The 20,706-nt window shown below is 45.4% G+C and overlaps 1 protein-coding gene across 6 annotated transcripts in view; it reads left to right on the top strand.

Moving 5' to 3' along the window:
- The window catches only part of TBX5 (T-box transcription factor 5), an 80,172-nt gene that overhangs the window by 44,054 nt on the left and 15,412 nt on the right, over positions 1–20,706 (top strand). For all 6 annotated transcript variants that reach the window (XM_054006981.1, XM_054006979.1, XM_054006978.1 and 3 more), the window contains exons 6-7: positions 2,733–2,885; positions 10,931–11,022. In XM_054006981.1, coding sequence (XP_053862956.1) covers positions 2,733–2,885; positions 10,931–11,022 — 245 coding nt within the window. The remainder of the gene's footprint in view (positions 1–2,732; positions 2,886–10,930; positions 11,023–20,706) is intronic.

Here is a 20,706-nt window from a genome sequence, read left to right as displayed (position 1 = left end):
TAAAAACAGGCTGGCCAGGCCAAGCTGCAGTGAGTAACTATTTAGCTACCTGGTTTTAACCTCATGTGGCGCCTTAGCGCTTTAAAATCTGCTTGCTGCCGCCGTGAATTGGGTTAAAGGTAAAAATCAGGCATAATTATTCAAGGCAATACGACGGTATGTGTTTTGTGGTCTCCCATTCAAAATGGAGCGAGGCTCAAAAAGAAATCCTGCTAGCGCTTCATCCACAAACAATTTCTGCAAAGGCGCGTGTGAATTGCCAAGCCAGGAACAATCATTTTTCAAAGGTCTTCTTTTGAACAAAAATATTTATAATTAGACAAGAGTGGATGAATCAAGATTCCCAGTGTCCAGTTTCCAAGAGTGCATTTTCCAGTCTCATTTCAACACTTTGATTCTCTTAAAAACGACAAATCTTGTGCCATGAAATCCATAGACACGTGGCCTCCACTGATGGAATGAATCCTCCATGTGGCCTGCTAATGCAAATGGCTCGCACAATTAAGTGTGGGGGGGGGGTGGGAGGAGGAGAAGAGACACTTACTGAGGAAACTGTGGGATGGATGTGAGAGCCATCTAACCCCCGTCCAACTCTTACTCGTCCTGTGGTTTATCTATCCCTCCCCCAGATCCCCAGAATAGGGCATAGGCTCTCCTTGTGGTTCTTCATTCAGCATGGGTGGAGAAGCGTCCCTTCCAGGAATTGAGATTCCTGCCCAAACTCCAGGAGAGGGGGAATCGTGCCTGTGTTTGGAGGTTTAGACTCCACCAGCAACTTCCCCTTCTAAACTCTCCCACCCCAAGGACCCAGGCTTCAAAGAAAGTTTTGGGGAAGGAAGGGGGCGGCGGGTGGCTGATAGGAGATGCCCTTGGAAGGAAGAGGCCAGCAGCCATTTTACTCCCTGCTGTGAGCAGGCGGCGATATGAAAAAGTCTCTTTAAACAAACCTAAGGCCGTGCTAAACAATAGGGACTTCAGAGGAGAAGCGGCACCAGTGGTCCCTCAATTAGATTCGCTGTAATGAAATTAAAAATCATTAGATCGTTGACCGTTGATGTCCACGACTTACCGGGATGTCAAAGCAATTTGGCTAAAGCCCCAGGATGAGAGGGCCTGGCAGGCAAAGATGACTTGCAGGGGTCGGGGCTGGCGGGACAGACTGCGTCTGTCTGTCGCCGAGTTTTGCAGCAGTCATTATCATTACAGACTGCAACCCAAGGGAGGGTAAGGGGGGGGAAGAGAGAGAGAATCTTTTCTTCCAGGATTAATCCCAGTTGAATGCCAAGCTTTCGAAAGAGACAGTATTTGGTTTTATGGTGGGCACCAACGCTGGCATCCAGAGATGTCTATGCAGAGACGGGTGGCTGGATTAGAAAAATAATTCCGGTCTCTGGCTGGGCTGAGCCATGGAGGACCATGATTAGCTCTCGGAGAAAGAAATCAGGGTGAACCTGCAATGGGGGCCAGCCCAGACCAGCCCCGCCGTGTATCCGAATGAGGAGCCATGTTTCCTTATGTTGACATTTGGTAACATCTGGGCCAACTCTTGATTTTATCGCTAGACACAGTTGGGAAAATGGCGACCCCCCGGGATTGTTCTTGGGAAAAGTTCGTGGATCTTTCGGGGGAAAAAAATCCTCCAAGTATTTTTGAAAATGTTCTTTTTATAAGGAGCTGTGGCCATTTTAGCAATTCAAACCATTTCCGCCAGCTTTTTTAGCGGTTAAAAAGTGGACAAGTTTAAAAAGGGGGCAACAGTCGAGTCAAAGAAACAGAGACATTTCAGGGGAGAGGCAAGTGCTACTTTCAGGTTGTTGGCTTAAAAATAATCACACACACACACACACACACACACACACCCCAGTTGTGAGGGCAGCTGCTCCCCTTGCACAGTCATTTCGAACAGTGCTAAATAATCCCCTCCAGGGTCATCACTGAGACAGCTCCATCCTTGAACAAGGCACTTAAGGGACATCCAGTGTAGTTATCACGCCACCTGGGTCTTCATTTCAGGCCTTTCCCACAATCCGAGCAATGACTAAACGTACGAGCCCCAGGAATTCTATCATGTAATGTCTGATGGGTCGGATTTCCTTTCGTACTCAACCCCACCCACAAGAAATGTGACTAGCCCAGCAATAATTGTACTGCGTAGGCAGTCAAAATAAAACAGGAGACTAACCGTTCCCCTGAGATACACAGCCAGCGAGCCAAATGCTGAAATTTAAGGTCATTCCATTGCACCCGGGAGAACTGTTGGCCCAGTGGCTTTTATTAAATGTAAATATGTATGTTACACCCAGGCACACGCGTGTCCCTCAAGTTCTCTAAAGTTCTGTTATTGCAAGATCATGTTTAGCGGGGAACAAGATTTATGGCCAGGCTGGTTGTAGATTCCTTGTTGAGATGAATTTTATATTCATTTCTGCTTCCCGTGTCAAGGGGCTGGCTTTCAGTGGAGGAGAAGGTCTGCCTTGTTCCCCAGAAAATAAGTTCAACTATTTCTACTCCTTGGGAGACCCATAAAGATGCAAAACAACCCCACACAGTTTTAGAGGGACGTGAAGTCTATGAATGATCAAACTAGCTCACTTGGGGTTTCCTCGGGCGCCTCTTTCCCAAGCGAAGCCCCCCCCCCCAAACCCTGTCAGGGGGCTCTTGGCCTGAGGCAAGAGTGAAGGATCTAGGCCTCGATGCTTGACAACCCCCTTGTGTGTCTTTTTCTTTTTAAGATCATATTGAACTCCATGCACAAATACCAGCCCAGGCTCCATATCGTGAAAGCGGACGAGAATAACGGATTCGGCTCCAAAAACACCGCCTTCTGCACCCATGTCTTTCCGGAGACGGCCTTCATCGCCGTGACTTCCTACCAAAACCACAAGGTAAAGAGGAGGGGGGACAGCCACGCAACGTGGAAGAGGCTGAGTGCTGGGGCAGAGGCTTCGCCCACTAACATACGCACCATTTCTCCCCCCCCCGAATCACACAGACCCCTTCTTTCTTTCCACAGCAGCTCAGAGGGTTTGCACTGTTCATGGGGGGGGGGGGGGGGTTATTCCTGGCGTGTCAGCGATACGGTGTAAAGATGGGATTTAGCACAAGCCGGGGGGAGAGGGGAAGGTAGTTGAACAGGATGGTTTAGCTCAGAGGTGGGGCGACCAACCCAGGAACTGGGTTTTCTCTCCCTCCCCCCCCCCCACTCAGTCAAAGGCTTGTAATCTGGCGTTGGAGCAGGGAGTCCGAGCGGTATCTGTCGCAGTTCTGTTTTATAACCCACTCTGGCTGCGTTAGCTCCTTTTGTTCTGAGAATGGGTCCTCGCTGGCAAACTCTTCGAAAGCCCGCAAGGGAGTTGCGTGACTTGTCCCTCTTCTCAGGGCTTTCGGGGTGTAGCTAAATCCCGTAAGGAAGTCAGGGGAGGCGGGTTGGAAAAAGACACCCAGGGAAGCACTCTAAAGGCGCGGATAAAATAATACCTCGTCTTATTTTTCTGCGCAAGAAAGCCGTGAGAGGGATGGGTGTTGTGTAGAGGTCTATACACAAGTATATCGGCACATACACGTATAGAGGCGCACACTGATGTACACACACGTATTTATGCTTGTGACACCTGCATGGAACTTTTATGAACTATACACACTTTGCGTGTCTCCTAGTGGCCCGTCCGTAGGACGAAGTATCTGAGCTTTGGGGCGTGGTATTATTTCGATTAAAAGTTTCCGCCCGCCGGCCTGACGTCTTGTAGTGAAAGCGACCCAGCCCTGTTTGCCTTTAAACCCTTTTGGAGAGAGAGAGAGAGAGAGAGAGAGAGAGAGTCTACTCCTGACAAAACAGGTTTTCCAGCGGTGGCAAATCGCACATGTTTCCTGCTGGAGAAGTGGTCCTAGGTGTACGATAGCAGGAAAAAAGAATGGAAGATATTTAAAGAAAAAAAGGGGGGGGAAGAAGATGACAGAAGGTGAAACAGATCAAAGATAAATGGGGGACCGGGGGGGGTTAAATTTCCCAAATAGCAATCAGGTGAGACCACTTTAGAAGGGCTGATGGGTGTGTGGATGCTTTAACTGGAGCCAGATAGTCCTTAATTATTAATGCAAATATAAATTTGTGGCAAAAGAGCAGGATTAGACTAGAGGCAAACAGATTATTTTCAAAGCACCGAGGTCATGGTTAAGGTAAAATTGAATTTTAAATCCTTTAAAAAAAATCCTCCATAAACTGTTTATAAGTCAGGGCGAGGGCTTTTAATTACACTGCTGGACGTGTAGAATGGTTTCATTGTGTTTAAAAAGGTTAAATCATGTGGTTAATTTCAAACCAAGAACGTGTCACTTTAATACTCCGGATAAATTATGGATGTTTTCCTGGAGATGTAGCTATGAAACGCCTGAACCACTTTAAACAGGTTTCACTTTCTCAATCTCATCGGTATCGCCATCAACCCATTCGATACAAAAACAGAGATAAGTTTGTGAAGAAACAGCATCTCACTGGCACTGAGGAGAAAAAGAAAATAGCTCCAAGCCGTTAAAAACCGGGAGATGTTGGCACGGACAGAACAATCACTGCTAGCAAACTGAAGCCAAATTGAGTCTTGGCCAATTTATGGTTTAAATTATAACCCCGCTGTGGATGCTATAAGATCTGGCTTAACTTCTGGTTGATGGGTTTACCTATATTTTTATACATCTCTCTATATAAAAATAGAATTTATGGTAGTAAAAAGGACAGAAAAACCACTTGAAAATTGATTTCCTATAGGAAATCAAACTCCGCTTTTGAGGTCTTAGAATTGACCTGCTCTTTGTAGAAGCAAGAAGAGTCTTGTGGGCAAATACCAACACAATCCAAATGTTTGGGTAAACTTCCCTAGAGAGGGATATTTGATTGCAAGTCGTCTGTATTTGGTTGATAAGACATGACCTGTGTATTTGCCAGTCTGGAAAACAGACAGACACACACGGGTGGATCCCCTTTCTGCAGCCCCACGAATTCATCCAACCGCTCAGGAACAACTAAATGCTCTAAACCCAGGATAAAGACCCAATTGAGAAATTATATAACTTTAATGATCTACTCTAAATGGCATCTCCCTCCAGGGAAGGGAATCAAGTTTGCAGACTGCCCAGTTGTAGTAAGAGCCAGTTTTCCGAGACCCTGCACTAGCCGATATTTTAGTGCTCTGTGTGACTGAGGAGTGAAATAGTTTAACAGTATTCATATTACTCTAGCAAGGAAAAGCAAATCTCGGTGAAAACGTGGGTCTATTTCCTTCACCGCGGGGACTGATTTCCCTTGCGGATGAGATGCGGATTGTGCAAAAGATATTTTCATGGCACAATGGTGAATATATTTATTCTCAACCTAGGTATTTGTTCAGTCCCACCCGTCTGTCTCGTTTACACATATGCACATGGATACCGGTGTGACTTGTGCGTAGGCTTTTGGTGAGCCTTGATTCTTTCCGCTGTGCGGCTATATGCAGATCGGAGAGAGTCCGTGTGCTTCTAGATGCTATCGAAAGACCCAACTGATTTCAGACCCGTGGATTTATTTTCCTTGCATCGCTGCATTCCCCCTGATGGATTCGGTGTTTATTTCCCCCGATAGTTTAGGCAGCCAGAAAAGATATTTAAACAAACTCGATCTCCCCCTCCCCAGCCCCATCAAGGGAGGGTGAAGCCATGAAGGAAGTTTGTCAGGTTTTCAGTGCAGTTGTCAGCAGCTCAGAGGAGACTCTCCCCCACCCCCCACAACTCCTACCCTCACCCCAGAAATATGTACCGTTAAACTAGGTCACATGCACATTTCATTTCCTTGCCGTTTGCACAATGGAGGCATGCAATCAGGTTGATGCCCAAATATTAAACTTCCCCTGCAGTTAAGGACTCTTTTGCTGTAGCTTAAATCATTGTGTTACTCGCTCGTATTTATTAGGTACTAGCTTTCTGGTTGGGACCAGGAAATGAACCCTAATAGACAGAAATAATTAAAGTTCTGCCCTCGTGAGGGTTCTTGCCAAAGCAAGAATTCACAATTATTCTCATTAATTTTTACAACCTACTGCCCCCCTAGCTGGACCTGGGCTTTATATTGGCTCCCCCTAGGATATCCGGTTTTTTTGCTTATTTTTTGGTAGGTTATTTAACATGCTTTATAGCCCAGATCCTCTAAAGTACAGCACTAGGAAAGGACAGTCCTAGCTCAAAGGACAGCACATCCACAGATGTGCTACAGTGCACAGAGATGTGCAGAGGACAACGCACAAGCGTACATTGTAACAGCACGTCTTCACACATGTCATTAGATATGTACCAAATGTGTCCTATTTTCCACTTATGTATACACACACATGACTCAAAACCTCTATTAAAAGAACACTGCAATCTTAAATGAAGTCAAGCACTCAGCCATTAGGAAATGCCAGTAGGACGGTTGCCTGGGCAATATTAATTTGGCCTCCATGCGTATGCATTATTGTAGAGTTTCCAACTGCATGATCATACTTCCCTTTTTCACCAGGCCCCTGCCTCTTTCAGCACACATGATGGATGGTGCTCAATTTTGAGCAGCTATTCAATTTTGTTTCATACCAATTGTTTGGTATATGGCCCCAGGCCTTATTTCCTGCACATTGTTCACATCTAGCTCTGAAGACAGGGTTACTAATTTTCTTCAGGGAGTCTATGGCACTCATCACTACAACATCTGAATGCTTCACAAACATCTATGTGAGGTGAAGGGTTTGTATTACCCATTTTTCAGATCAGGACTGGAGGCAGGCGGAGAGGGAGAGGGGCTTGCTGATTTTGGATACCCGATTTGAGATGCCTGGGACCTGGTTTTTCAGAGAACTTAGCATTAGAGCATTTTATATGTTCAAAGCTCAGCAATTCTGCACTTCAACCCCAGGGAGTCAAGTCAGGCACCCAGAAAGTGAGGAACACACAATTACTGATCACTTGTTTAAGTGACATGCCCAGCATCACATAGGAACTCTGTGGCAGAGGCAGGGATAGACTCCAGCTCTCCAGGGGATTGTTCAACCACCTTAACCAGGAGGCCATCCTTATGCTTCTTGTGATCTCTTGCCTCCTTTACTACCTACCTTTCAACCTCTGCTACAAATGAGGCAGGGGTCCTACAGATGACAGCTTCCTTTCTTTCACAACCCTGATTCATCCCCAGAGCACCATACATCCTGTGCACTCTGAACAAGGCAAGGAAAAGAACTGTATGGTCACATGCGCATCAGCAAGCTTGAAACCTTTAGCTCCACCTCACAGACCTCTGCCACTTGAGCTAATGGAGTAACTGATAGCAGTAGTAGGTTATCATCCTCTATGGGGACCAGCACTAGAAGGGGATGACATTTTACCAGTAGGTTTCACAGATATTTGCCAACAGCAGAGGAATGGTGAGACTCAAATCTTGGGTTCCATTTTGGGCTCTGCCACATCCTCTCCAACCTGTCCCATCCTCTTCCCCACTTCTGGTTCCTTATCCCAGTCTTCTCACCTACCTACTCCCAAATCTCCTCAGGTTACTCATCCCAGTCTCCTTGCCCAGCCAGTCCCAGTTCCCACCTCCCACTACAACTTGTCCCCAGATTCCTTCCCAGTGTATCCCAGTTCTTCTGTCCTGGCTCCTCATCCTATAGGTCCCCCCCTCCCCATCCCCCAGTCCTAGTCTCCCACCTGGTTCTTAATCCAATCTCAGGGTTCCTTCCAGTCTGTCCCCAGATCCTTGTCTAGTCATCCCCATTCCTGGCTGTTTGTCCCAGTCTTCTTGCCCAGCTAGTATCAGTTGCTTTTCTACACCCCAATTTCTTGTCTGGTCTGTCTCCCCTCCCTCTGCAACCCCCACCACCCAACTAGTTCCTAGTCCCAGGCTCCTTGTCCAACCAATCCAAGTCCCCATCTCATTTCTCTCACCAGCTCCCAGCCCCAGTCTTCTTGTCCAGCCAGTCTCAGTCTGTCTCCCACTCCCTCCCATTGTCAGGTCACCAGATTCCTTATCCCAATATACTTCTTTCCCTCCCCCAGGTCTAGGATTTGTTCTCTCTGCATTCAAATCAGACAGCTTCCTCCACACTGCCTGGGTACCAGCAGGGGTGTCATTGAGAGCACAGGAAAGACAGGCTCCCTGTCTGCAGTTCCAGCCCCCAGCCCCACCCTGACCTGGAACAGTTGTGAATAGCCATTACAGGGAGAGTCCAGTTCAGCCTGTCATTCTGGACTAGAATACACTCAGGGCAAATCTACACTGCAAAATTAAGTCAACTTGAGTTACTCCAATGTACAGCCACCGCAATAATTAAATTGCTCTTGCATGTCCACATTAGACTTCTTGTGTCGGGGATGCATGTCCTCCCCAGGAGCACTTGCACTGATTTAGCTCTCAGAGTGGGGCATTGGGGGACAGCTTCTGAAAGCCAGCAACAAATCGATGTAAGCAACACAATGGCTTGCACTGACACTGTTGACCTAACTACATTGACTTAAGCGCTATGCTTCTTGCAGAGGTAGAAGCAAGTCAAGTCAGGGGAGTGGGCAAGTTACATTGGTGGGAGCTACATTTTAGTGTAGATACTATCAGAGTTAGTCTGGATGAAGTATTGTCAATGAGGATGGAAACTTCAGATTTGAGCTGTTAAATTGAAAAGTCTAATGAACATGTGCAAACTGCATTTTTTCCAAAGGATTATAACTGGGCCAAAATTTGGACAGATTTTCAGAGGGACAGGAAAAGACATCTCCCTGTCAAAGGATCCCCCCTTGCAAAATTTTTGAGACCCTGCTCCAAAATATAGGGAGGCTAGCATTTGAGAGAAAAGATCGCCAGATTTTTAAGATGGGCAAAACATTATCTCCTAGCTTTGTTTTAAAAAAATGGCTGCATTCTGTTGGCTGAAACTAAAAAACAAACAAACAAAAAAAGCCTGAGGAAGACAGTGGCATGGAAAATGTGAGTTCTAATGGTTAAAGTTAAAAGCAACTGAAAATGGTGTTTTATAAGGAGAAGTGTTGGGCAACATTAATAGGTGGCACTACCAGCACATAATCTAAAACTGTACATCTATAAAAAATATATAGAATGGAAGTGTATGTAAACATTTTTCTCAAATGTTGTTATAATTATGGACAGTTTTAAAGGTGACCCTTTATATGCAAGTCCTTCCATAAACTGTTCAGAAGTACTTTGTGCCCAGTTTATCATAGAGAAATAGTAAAGCAAAGATGAATCTATAGGTCAGGTGAGACCTTTGACAACAGTTTCCTTCAGTTAACCCTCCGCTGCTCCCAAAGTAATACAGTATTTAAAGCCCTGTTTTATTGCATAATGTTGTCCTGGGCATTCAGTCGGACTTTATGGGAGTTGCCTTTACTTTTTCATAAAATGATGTAATTGACTGACTTAGAAAGTGGAAAAAAAAAACCTATCAAAGTCAGTGGCAATTAGATTGAGTGTTATTAAGCCAAAATGGGTTCAGAAGAAGTTAATTTACATCGGTTCACTTGCTGTCAATGCTTTTCTGAGGTGACAAGTCAGACTAAAATGAGCCAAATATTCTGATCATGCTCTTTCTTAAAATGAAAACAGTGCAGCTCCCCGTAAAGTCTGCTTATAATGAATTAAAGAGCTAGGACCTGATTCAAAGCCCACTGGCTAATGGAAAGGCTCCTCTTGACCACAGTGGGCATTAGATCAGGCCCCTAACAAGGGCTTTAGGTCACTTAGTGTTTTTTTTTAAACTTCTCTTGGGGCCCAAATCTATGAACACACATTAATCACTGCTCATGTGAACAGTCCCACTGAAGGCTGTGGGACGACTGACTCACATACTTAAGCATTTGCACTGCAGGGCTCTAATATTTTCATGGAAATGTTGAGAGAGAAGTGTGTGTGTTTTGGTACCAGTATCATAAACCCCAATTTATGAGAGAACTTTGCTTACTCAAGCAATTATTCCCATTGTGTTTAGCAAGTAAGAACTATTTACTTGTGTTCTGCAACACCATGCCCACGTGAACAACGGGAGTTTAGCCACTGACTTCAATAGAGCCTGGATTTCACCCATGGATTCTTGCAAAGGTTGTGACCTTGCAAAGACTTATGCACATGCTTAAGTTTGTATACATGAGAAGTCCCACAGAACTCAAATGGAATGACTGTTCACATGTGTCAAGTTAAACAAGTACAGAATAAGGACCTCTGCAGTTAACCAGCTTCAGCAGGAGTCTATATTGGAGGCAGCATGGTCTAGTGTCAAGAGCAGAATCCTGAGAACTAGGAGACCTAGTCTATTTTCATATCCACTGCTGTCAGGTTGTGTTGCCCTGAGCAAAAAGTGCCAGTTTCCTCAGTTAGCAAATGGGGATATTACCCATCTTTGTGACATGCAGTGGGGAACTCTTAGTGCACTCCAGCAAGGTCTACACGGGCCAGTTAGTGCACAACATGTGGGTGTGTTTTAGAATTCACACCCCACACCATGTAGACAAGCCCTGAGATGAAAGGCACTGTGGGTATCTGTTGATTGATATAAGAGGGGGAAAATTCCTGTTCACTTCAGTTATGTCTGCTCAGATATAATACAAATATAATAGATGTTTAGAAAAATGGGTCCATAATCTTGTGGAGTCCTCTAGGTGCTACCACAATATAAATTACCACCTTAAACTCAAATACAAAGCAATTGTAGTCTGAAGAAAGGGCTAATTCTGGTAAACCCTTACTCCAGTAAGTGTCTTTACTCAATTTTATCATAAGGGTTGCATAACAAAGCCTAAGAAAGAGGGGGTGTTGACGGAGGACTTCTTGTCAGCTCCGAGATTTCGAATTCTAGGAAGCTCGATTTGTAATGCCTAATTCTTTGGAGCAGGAATGAAGTGCTCACAGTAAACCACTTCTGGTTCCTTCCTTCAGATAACCCAGTTAAAGATTGAAAACAATCCCTTTGCTAAAGGATTTCGAGGTAGTGACGACATGGAGCTACACAGAATGTCAAGAATGCAAAGGTAAAATATTTATACATGCGGTATGAAAAAATGTATTGCCATTGCAGCAATTTACTGCATACGCATTACTTTAGTTTGTCAAATTTAGTCCTCAATCCTGCAAACATTTATGTATATGCTTAACTTCATGAAAAACCGGTCAAGACTGAAAATAGAAAAGGATACGAGCTCTCTTGGTCGTGGTTTACAAGTACCTACACGGGGAGAAGATTTCTAATATCCGAGTTCTTTAATCTAGCAGACAAAGCAGAACAAGATCCAATGGCTGGAAGCTGAAGCCAGACAAATTCAGATTAGAAAGAAGGTAGTTAACAATTGGAACAACTTAAATAGGGACATGATGGATTCTGATGGCGATTGGATGTCTGTCTAGAAGACCTGCTTTAGCTCAACCACAAGCAGTTGACTTGATGCAGGAATCACTGGATGAGGCTCTCTGACCTGTGTTCTGCAGGAGGTCAGACTAGATTATCAGAAGGGTCCCTTTTAGCCTTAAGGTCTAAGAATCTATTAACTTGATTCACTCCATTGCACTCCGAGCTCCCATGTGTAGTTACTCACGTGTGCAAGCATTGGCAGGATCAGAGCCTTAATGGCTATGTAAATCATACTGCTAGATAACAAATAATGTCTCTGATGCTGCAAACACTTAGACATGTGACTAATCTTATGCAACTGGACAAATTTACTCACATGTTCAAGTGTTTGTAGGCTCACATCCAAGAAAGCCAAAAATAAAGCTGCCTTATTCGCCTCCGAATCCACCTTTGCGATAATCAGACTGTCCTGTGATCCCTTATCATACAACCTTTCTAACAGCTACACAGATCCTGGCAGGTGGCGTCAATATTTTTAGTCCACTGAAAAATGAAATAGCTTTTCCTTCCCTACTTACACCTCCTTTTAAACTTGGACAATCATGTCCTGACAAGTTTTTGTTGTTCAGTTACCCTCCAGCTTTGGTAAATGGAAAGTCTTGAACCTTGAACTATTTTTCTATGGGGTGAAACACTGAAGACTATTAGAAAAACTTCATGTCATCTGAAAATCATGGCCATGCTGAGCTGGTGCTAAAGTCAGTGAATAGTTTTATGCAATCCTGTGGTTGTTGATCTAGTGAACAGAGTCTTGGAAATACACACACAGTGGGAACTGGAGTAGTTGAAAGGGTTAAGATACACAGTGCCAACTCTGCAGAATATTTTCTGATGCTTAGTTTGCTTCCTAAACAATTTACCATATGGCAGAGGACAAAAAGCACCTTGACATTTTCACAAAGAAGTTCTTTTGGAGAAGGGTGGAGTAAGATGGTTATTTTGAAATAAAGAACCAGAGTGTGTGTGTGTGTGTGTGTGCGTGTGTGTGTGCGCGTGCGTGTGTGTGTGAGAAACAAGTTTTAAAATGATGGGTCAGATGCGTAGCTCCATCGATGTCAATGGAGCTGCATCCATTTATGCCAGCTGAAAACATTGCTGCACTAAACGCATCAGGCTACTTGTTATAAAAAGAGCTGAAAAGATGTAAAAATAGACCACTAGAAGTCGGTGACCTATCATCTTGCTGGGTAATGTAGCCATGGATAGAATTAATTTTTCATGATGAAGGAAGGGCAACGCTATCTTCTTCTAGTTAGAGCTCACTTCTGTTGTGTTTTAAATACAGGTCTGTGGTTATTGAAGGAGGACATTTAATGTAAGACAACAGAGCAAGTAGAACCAAAACAATTTGCAAAGCCAAGATGAGGTCCAGGACAGGAGGGGAGCATCTGCTGGTTATGGATTCCTGGTTCTCATACTTGTCCCCACATTAGATCATGGTGGGGTTTAAGGGATCATACCCCAACTGAGGATCTACCTCAGCACAGACTTTCCTGCCCCAGACATGTCCCCTGGTACATAGGTTGGAGGGGAGAGGGTGCAGGGACACTAAACAAGGGGACTTCTCAGCTGCCCAGGTCTGGCTGCTCCCCAGCACCTTTGCACTACCAAAGTGGCAGAAAAGGGACCAAAAGGCAGGAGAGAATTTGGCCTATTGGGTCTGACTTCTGAAGTTGGTCTGAGTTTTGACATTAAGTTCAGTTGGAGTAGGACAGGCCCATTACCACCTAAAAACCCACCACCACCACGAGCATGCTCTTCCTTGTGGGCAACCTTAGAAAAGAGCAAATATAGAACAGTCATGTGTCTTGAATGACCCTGTCTCTGGCAGGGTGACCCCTTCAGGTCAGGTGAGAGACATGCTGGCAGTGCCATCACTGTATGTGTTCTGTGCAGCCAATATGAACCTTTCCATGGTAAAAGATGCAGGACAGGACTCTGCAGTCCGTAGGGACCTGGAGACTTTAGGGAGTCCTGGATTTAGGAGAGGAATGGGGCTGATGGAAATGCAGAGTGGCAGAATGTGCGCCCATGGTGGGGGCACTACATTCCAAAGCCAACAATGAGCCAAGATCCATGGGAATACGCAGCAGGATCTCTGTAGTGCTCAGGCTCTTTGTGGAGAGCCAGTCCCTCCGACTCTGGACTCGCCAAACAGCTCCCCCACCCACACCATGGTACCAGCTAAGCCTACCTTGATTTACCACCACTTTCTGCTCCACAGCTGCCTGTGTTTTGCTGAGCCCCCATCTACAGTGGGGACTGTAGAGTCTACAGCAGAATCCTGCTACTCTGAGTAGTACTGATATCCAAGGTTATTTTGGTGCAAATTCACCATTTGGGGGAAGGAATATGCCTGTACCATGGGACTTCTCCCCCCAGCTCCACCCCCAGCTGCCTGGACATGCATGTTTTTCTAACCAGGCCTTTCAGACACATGGATGTTTTAGCAGTTGGGAACGGTCAGCTATGTAGAACATGTATGCATATGTAGGAGTTTGAGAGAACATCCCCCTAGCTGCCGTCCTCTCTGCATGGCACCTCCATGGGTTTGGTCCCCTCCACATACACAGCAGAAGTGAGCATATAGGCCTGTCCAAGTAAAAGACTTCAGTCAACTGGGTGATCAAGCCAACACCTTTCAACAACAGGTAATTCATATGCAAAGAACAGACTAGGTCTGCAGTGAGATCCAAATTCTAGTTAATGCAGGCCTCCAATACAGGTTTATCTTCCCCACACTAGTAACAGGACTATTCATGGTCATGTCAGTTGCATATATACTTTAGGAGTACATACCTTGTGAGCTTTAGTTAGTTTGGGAGATGAAATCTGTTACTTTCATAGTAAGAGGTGTGTGTGTGTGTGTGTGTGTGTGTGTGTGTATTATATATTACACACACTTACACTTGTTTGCCTGTTGTGTTCATGCTGAAATTCAAAACTAATTCAGATGAAAGTTTGTGTCATTTTAATGCTCTGAAATTTTAGGCAAATTATTTCTCACATTCATACCTCAGACAGTGGAGAATTGTTGGGGCATATTTCACCCTAGAGCTTTGTCTTCAGCTCCCTAATAGTGCCAGTGAGAATTAAGCCTGGAGATCACATGCAGAACGTTCTGCACAGAGCCACAGCAGATTAAATTAAAGCAGGGATCTGCACTGTGCATTCCAGAGTAGAAGTTTGCCCTTAAACTTGTCCACGCATGAGCCAATGGAGGTGTATTAATAAACTATATCTACAGAGTGATTTTGGGGAGGGGGCATTGCCTAGGGAGTTCAGATTTTTGTACCTGCAGCTAATAGAATCGAGGGCGGGAAGAGAGTTTGTGGGCTCAGGGCTGAAGCACAGTAAAAACCACATTCTCATTTTGAATCTTTTGCTGAGCACCTGCAGCTCCTGTTGACTTCGAGAGGAGTCACAGGCGCTCAGCACTTCTGAAAAATCAAGTCCTAATTACCATTCAAACGAATTCAGTTGTACTTAGTTTCACATTTGGGAAGTTCTTGTTTAGGGGGAAATATATATATGAAAGCAAAACACTGAATGACTTAAATGGCTATCACTGGCCTTTATAACGTGTGACAAAGTTCTAGAATGGGGCATACAACAGTAGAAGAGGCTTGGCATTGTATAGGGGTCTTTCCCTAACAGAGCTAAAGGGCCATCTTTTGTTTTGAGTAGTAGAACTCCAGAGTAACTGCCTTGTTCCAGAGTAATTGCATTGGCTTCAAAGGCATTGCTCTGGATATATATATTGGTGTGACCAAAAGCAGACTCTGGGCCAACATCTTCTATCATGGCAGTGTCTAGATTTTACCTTTCAAGAACAGTTTAGAGCACTAAATGGGGAGATGCCCCTTGGTTTGTGCAGTAGGATGAGCAATATGGACCAAGAGTTAGTGCCAGGATTCCATAGCTGAGACGTGCAGGTCAGCGTGTGTGTTGGTGCTGGTGGAATTTTTGGGTGAATCTGAGGACTCACCAAGGAGAGTCTGTTCAGGATGACATGCTGACACCAAATCTCTTGGCTAGGACCATCATGCTTGATGCAACTGGGGTTTGTTCCATTGCAAGCTATCCTCTTACCATTGCATTTTCATTTCCCATGCTCTGGCTCAATGAAATCTCAGCAGCTTCATGTGTCACCTTAGACACTTCCCCTAGTGTGGGGGTTTTCTCTTGGGTTACCATGATCACCCCTGGTGGGGAGATGTTGCTCAGTCCCTGCTCTGCCAAGCTGACTCCAATAGAAGGTTGCCTGGGTAAGGACTGACTACAAACCCAGGGCCTGATGCATGTAGTTCATTGGACCTGATCCAAATCCCATGGATTTCAATCAGGTCCAGAGTAAGACTAAGGAACTGGTCCATGGGTACCACTCCAACATGCTCTGCAGATATTACAATAAGAGTTGCAAAATCTCCATTAGGGAAGCATAATATTGCTGATGCTTCCTTCACAGCTCTGGTGCTCAGTTACAGGGCAGCCATCCAGCCAGACAATATCTCCAGAAGGTCACCACAGTTAAATGCTAATTAATACCGACATCAAAATTTCCAGGGCACCTTCCTATTCCCCTGCCCCTCCCCATACTCACATTCAGCAACAGTTAAGACTAGATATTTAGCCTGAAAACATTAGCTCTGAAGAGTTTGCATCAGGCATAAATGTAACCATTTGAGTAGGATGTATGCCCCCTATGCCCCAGCTTTTCGCTTGCCTATTGATCCCTCACCTTAGTATAGCTCTAGGTCTCCTGTATTCTCTATTCTGGTTCATAAGAATGGCCATACTACGTCAGAACAATGGTTCATCTAGGCCAGTGTCCTGTCTTCTGACTCTGGCCAATGCCAGGTGCTTCAGAGGGAATGAACAGAACAGGCACTCAAGTGATCCATCCTCTGTCACCCACTCCCAGCTTCTGGTGAACTCCCCCACTGCACTGCAACTCCCCTCCTCTGCCCCCATCAGGCTGCACTTCTGGTATCAGGTGTTGTGTGTGGAAGTGTTAAGTGTTAAACTACTACCTGCACCTGTCCAAACTGGTCTCATTAAATCACCTCTCAAACGAGGAGGCAGGGGGAGGATGGGATATTGGATAGCGATGTGGAGTGCACAGCTGTGGAGATGAATAGTGCAGCCCTACCAACTCTCCCGACTTTCAGCTCATTCCATTACGTAACCCAGCCACTCAGTTGCTTTCCATGGCGCTGGCCTGATAGCTCAGGGAGGGGGGATTTTGTAGGAGATCAGGGAGTCATTTGGCGAGGGAAGGCAGTGTGTCATAGCTTTTCCTCTGACTTCCCTCAGAATGTAGATTAACTAAATTCAGGATCCCAGGACACACTCCCAAGAATGCTTCTAAGACACCTGTTTTTAGTTATACAGGTAACTATTATGCAAATATTAAAATTATGCAAATTTACACTCGACAGGCTTTTTTGTTGGGGGATGGTATGTTAATGAATTTCAATCTTCCTCTTTCTGCATCAGTTGTGTCTAACCTCCATTCCTCTCCTGACCCCTGTTCCGAGCAACAAACAAAAAATTGGCCTAAAATCAAACACCTTTGTGCCAAATATGCACATCTGCACTTAGGTCCATCCCCAGTTTTGACTCTGCAGCTATAGAGGGGGCTGGTAAACATAAGCCCCCTCTGCTTAAGATAGAGGACCAGGTAAGAGTTAAAGATCCCATGACTCTCTTCAAAAAAAGAGTCAAGGATAACCTCAGTGTCCTGGCCAACCTTTCAATAAAACCATTCCTGATTGCCCAAGGCTGCATGTGAGTGATAAATCAGTGGATATGACCCGTTGGGTTTGCAGTTAGCTATTGCACTCACCTTATTGACCTTAGGAACATAGGACTTGTCAGACCGGACCAGACCAGACCCAAGGTCCATCTAGCCCAGTATTCTGTCTCGGACACTGGCCAGTACAAAATGCTTTGGAGGAAAGTGTAGATCTCACAGTAGAAATGGAATAGTCTGCCCTCACATCAGGTCTCATCCTGATCTCTATTAGAGATTGGTTTAAGCCCTGCAGCATGAGGTTTTAATCTCCCTTCCAAATTTTTGTTTAAACAAATTCGGATAACTCTGGATAGTCTTGATATTTGTTGCCTGCCTTGGGGCACCTTTTGTAGAAGAGGTACCTTATAAAACCAAATTTTACTTAAGGACATGCCAGTTGCTTTGCTTCATGTAAGTGGGACGTGGACCTCTCTGCAGTCAGCAAAGTGGCACAACACTCACATGGGGAGGTTCTATGAAGATTCAATTTCAGTTTGCAAAATCAAATGAAGCTGTTTGACTTTCAGTGCTGCAAACTCTGCTGGAGAGCTGAAAATCCAACTGTGCTTCTTGTGCCTCCTAAACGCACAACAGCAAACAACTGCTGGGCTGCCTCCCTGCAACGCAAAACGCTAACGTACTTAAAAGCTACTGTAAAGCTGGAACTGAGGATCCTTCCAGCATTGGGGAATCTTGGACTTAGCATAGTGGTTGTATCTGGTTTGGCTGGGGAAAGGGAACTGGAGAGGGGACAAGAGCTTGATGCGCTCTGTTAATTTCCAGCAAGTGGAACATTCTTTAGGGACCATTCCATCTGGCGTAAGCTAGAGCAGCCCTATGGCTGCTCTAACTTGCAACAGAGGCTAGTTTGGCCCTCCAGATGGCTTAGGATAAATGGAAGCATAAACAGTCTTTGCCTCTTCCCTGCTCCACTGAGGCATGGTTGATGTTTGTGGCCTCCAAACCAGACTTTCAAATATGGCAGCATTCAACTTGTGTGGGTGTGTATCCATGCAGTCTTCAGTGGAGGTGCATAAACTGGGCAGAGAGTCAATGGAAGGATTATATACACCATTTAAATCTCACTTAATCCCTATTTGCAGATTTGGGTGATGCATATACCTTAGACTGGTCTTCTGTACAGCCATGAATTTAATCCACTGATGTGTGTGCATGCACATCTTGAAATCAGTTTGCCTGTGCACATTGGAGCTGCCATGTGCAGTGCCAGCCAGGTGTGTGCAAAACACACACATGCAGGAAAACCTGGCCCTTTGCAAGCACTACCTAGCTGACAATTCTCTGATGATGCAGGAGGCACATTGGATTGCAGCCTAGTCTCCCATAGCTGCATTGGCTCTGCACGGAGGACATAAGTTGTTTGCCAGTAAAACAAGCAGATAAAATTCAGAGACACACAGGGAGCGGGGGGGATGTAGAGCAAAGAGGGGTGATTTTTACAGAACCACTTTTCTGACTCTTGAAGGCGGCGATTATTATATTCTCTTTTGCCCTCCCTGTCTAGTTTGCTCAGCTCTCCATTCGCCCTTCTTTTAAATGCCTTTCTTGTTAAAATTCTAGTCCTTCCCAGGCTAATTATCGATGTTGCTGATGTAGAATTTTACCACACACACAAAAAAAGTCCACCGATAACTGAAATTCACAGAGAGGCAAAGAAAGAAACAAACATGTTGCCTGAGAACTCAGAGTCCCATCTTAACGTGTATAAAACACGTTCTAGTGAATGCTGCACAGAGCACGTATTTACAGCTCTGCTAAACCAGCCAGCTCCAGCACACACAGAACTGGAGCTGCAGATAATTAAGTGGCCTTGTTTAAAGCTTTACATTTTGGAATCTCTGTGTTTACGGTCATTAAACCATCATCATCAGACCCCCTCTCACCCTATAATTTCCTGCAACTATGAAAGTTTGCATAGATAAAACACTTAATATAATCTCTCAATGATTAAAAAAATATCAAATTCTGCCAAGCTTATTGATAATAAATAAAACCAATATGGGCTTATGAACTTTGCCAGCACTTAACTTAAAAAGGGTGGTGTCGAAGAGCAGACTTACCGCTGATGCAGCCGCTTGTGGTTCGGGATGGTGGAGTGCCTCTTTCAGCTCTAGAGCGCTCAGCTGACAGGTTGCTCCGGTCATCTCTCTTCTCATGGCTCAGCCCTCCGGCCTGGTCACATTTTAGTCCCACCCTTTCTGGGGTAACCATGTCCACAGATAATCCAATGTCCTTACGAAAGGTCTTCAGCTCTGGGCCTGACACCATCGTCTCCAGGGCTGACTAGGAGAGCCCAGGCCCTCTCCTGACACTGGTTTCCAGTCCAGGACCCTACCAGACACCAATGTCTGCTCAGTCAGACTCTGTGCTGCAGCTTCCCTGACCTTCTTTCTACCAAAGCCTGTCAACTGGCCTTTCCCACAGCTTCTTCAAGTTAGTCCTTCTGTCAGGGCCAGGGCTCACAGGGCTGCCTGCTGGAATCCCCCAACCAAAGTTCAAATGTAACCCAACTTCTGCACTCCTCAGGCTTGACTTCTCATCCCGCTCACATTTCCCTTACTCAGCTGAACACCTCCCAGGAAGTCCAGTCCTGCACTTTTATCAGGGACCCTCAGCAGTAGAGCTTGCTCCAGGCCAGAGGCTGCTCCATGTCTCTATTTAGGAGAGGATCTCAGGGCTAACTCTCCTCCTGGGCTACCTCCTTGACACCCCCCTCCATGTTTCTACTTTGTAGTCCTAAAGCATGACTGGAAAATTCTTTCTTACAGCTCCCTTCTCAGCCAGGCTTCCCTTCTTTATAGTCCCCACCCAGCTTCTTCCCCAGCTGGGCTTCATCTTTCATTAAGCTGAGCCCTCCCTCCAGGTGCAGCCAGGTAGCATAATTGGCTGCTCAGCCCCACATTAACCCTTTCATTGCCTGTACATCCTTTGCTGAACAGGCAATGAAACTGGAGTTGCGTCTGTTGCTCAAAACATTGCTCAGGGCTAGCCAGGTACAATTCCCAGTGATGTCGATGGGCACTGTGACTGAGCAAGGATTCGTTCCTCTGAGCATGCAATAGATTTGACTAGAAATGGGCAAATAATTCATCACAGATCATTTATCCCCCCCTCTCTCTGTCCTCCAAATGTCTCCCCTTTTCTATTCATGAGCAGAACAGCTGGTGATTTTCTCTGATTCTTTATACGCCCTATGGGTTGTTGCTGAGCAGTTTGTGGTGAGGATTTGGTATTTAAAACATCAGCTGATTTGACAGGGCACATAGGACACGTGGCGAGTTCCCTACTCTGCATCCACTGTACTTAGCCACCACATATGGGAGCTGCTTTCTAGTACTGCTAGCCAGGCTGTACAGAGACATTCCAGATCCCCACCTCCAGCGGCTGCTTTGGTGCCGCTGTCTGGCAGGCAGAAGTCACTCCAGGAATCCGTCATCCCTTGGCCTCCCTGCTGCTGCTGGTCAGGGGCACGGAGAAGGACCACTTCCC

This window comes from Malaclemys terrapin, chromosome 16 (genome assembly GCF_027887155.1).
Source record: "Malaclemys terrapin pileata isolate rMalTer1 chromosome 16, rMalTer1.hap1, whole genome shotgun sequence".
NCBI lineage: Eukaryota > Metazoa > Chordata > Testudines > Emydidae > Malaclemys > Malaclemys terrapin.
The sequence above is the reverse complement of the archived record's forward strand: the minus strand, read 5'-3'. Positions and strand labels throughout refer to the sequence as shown.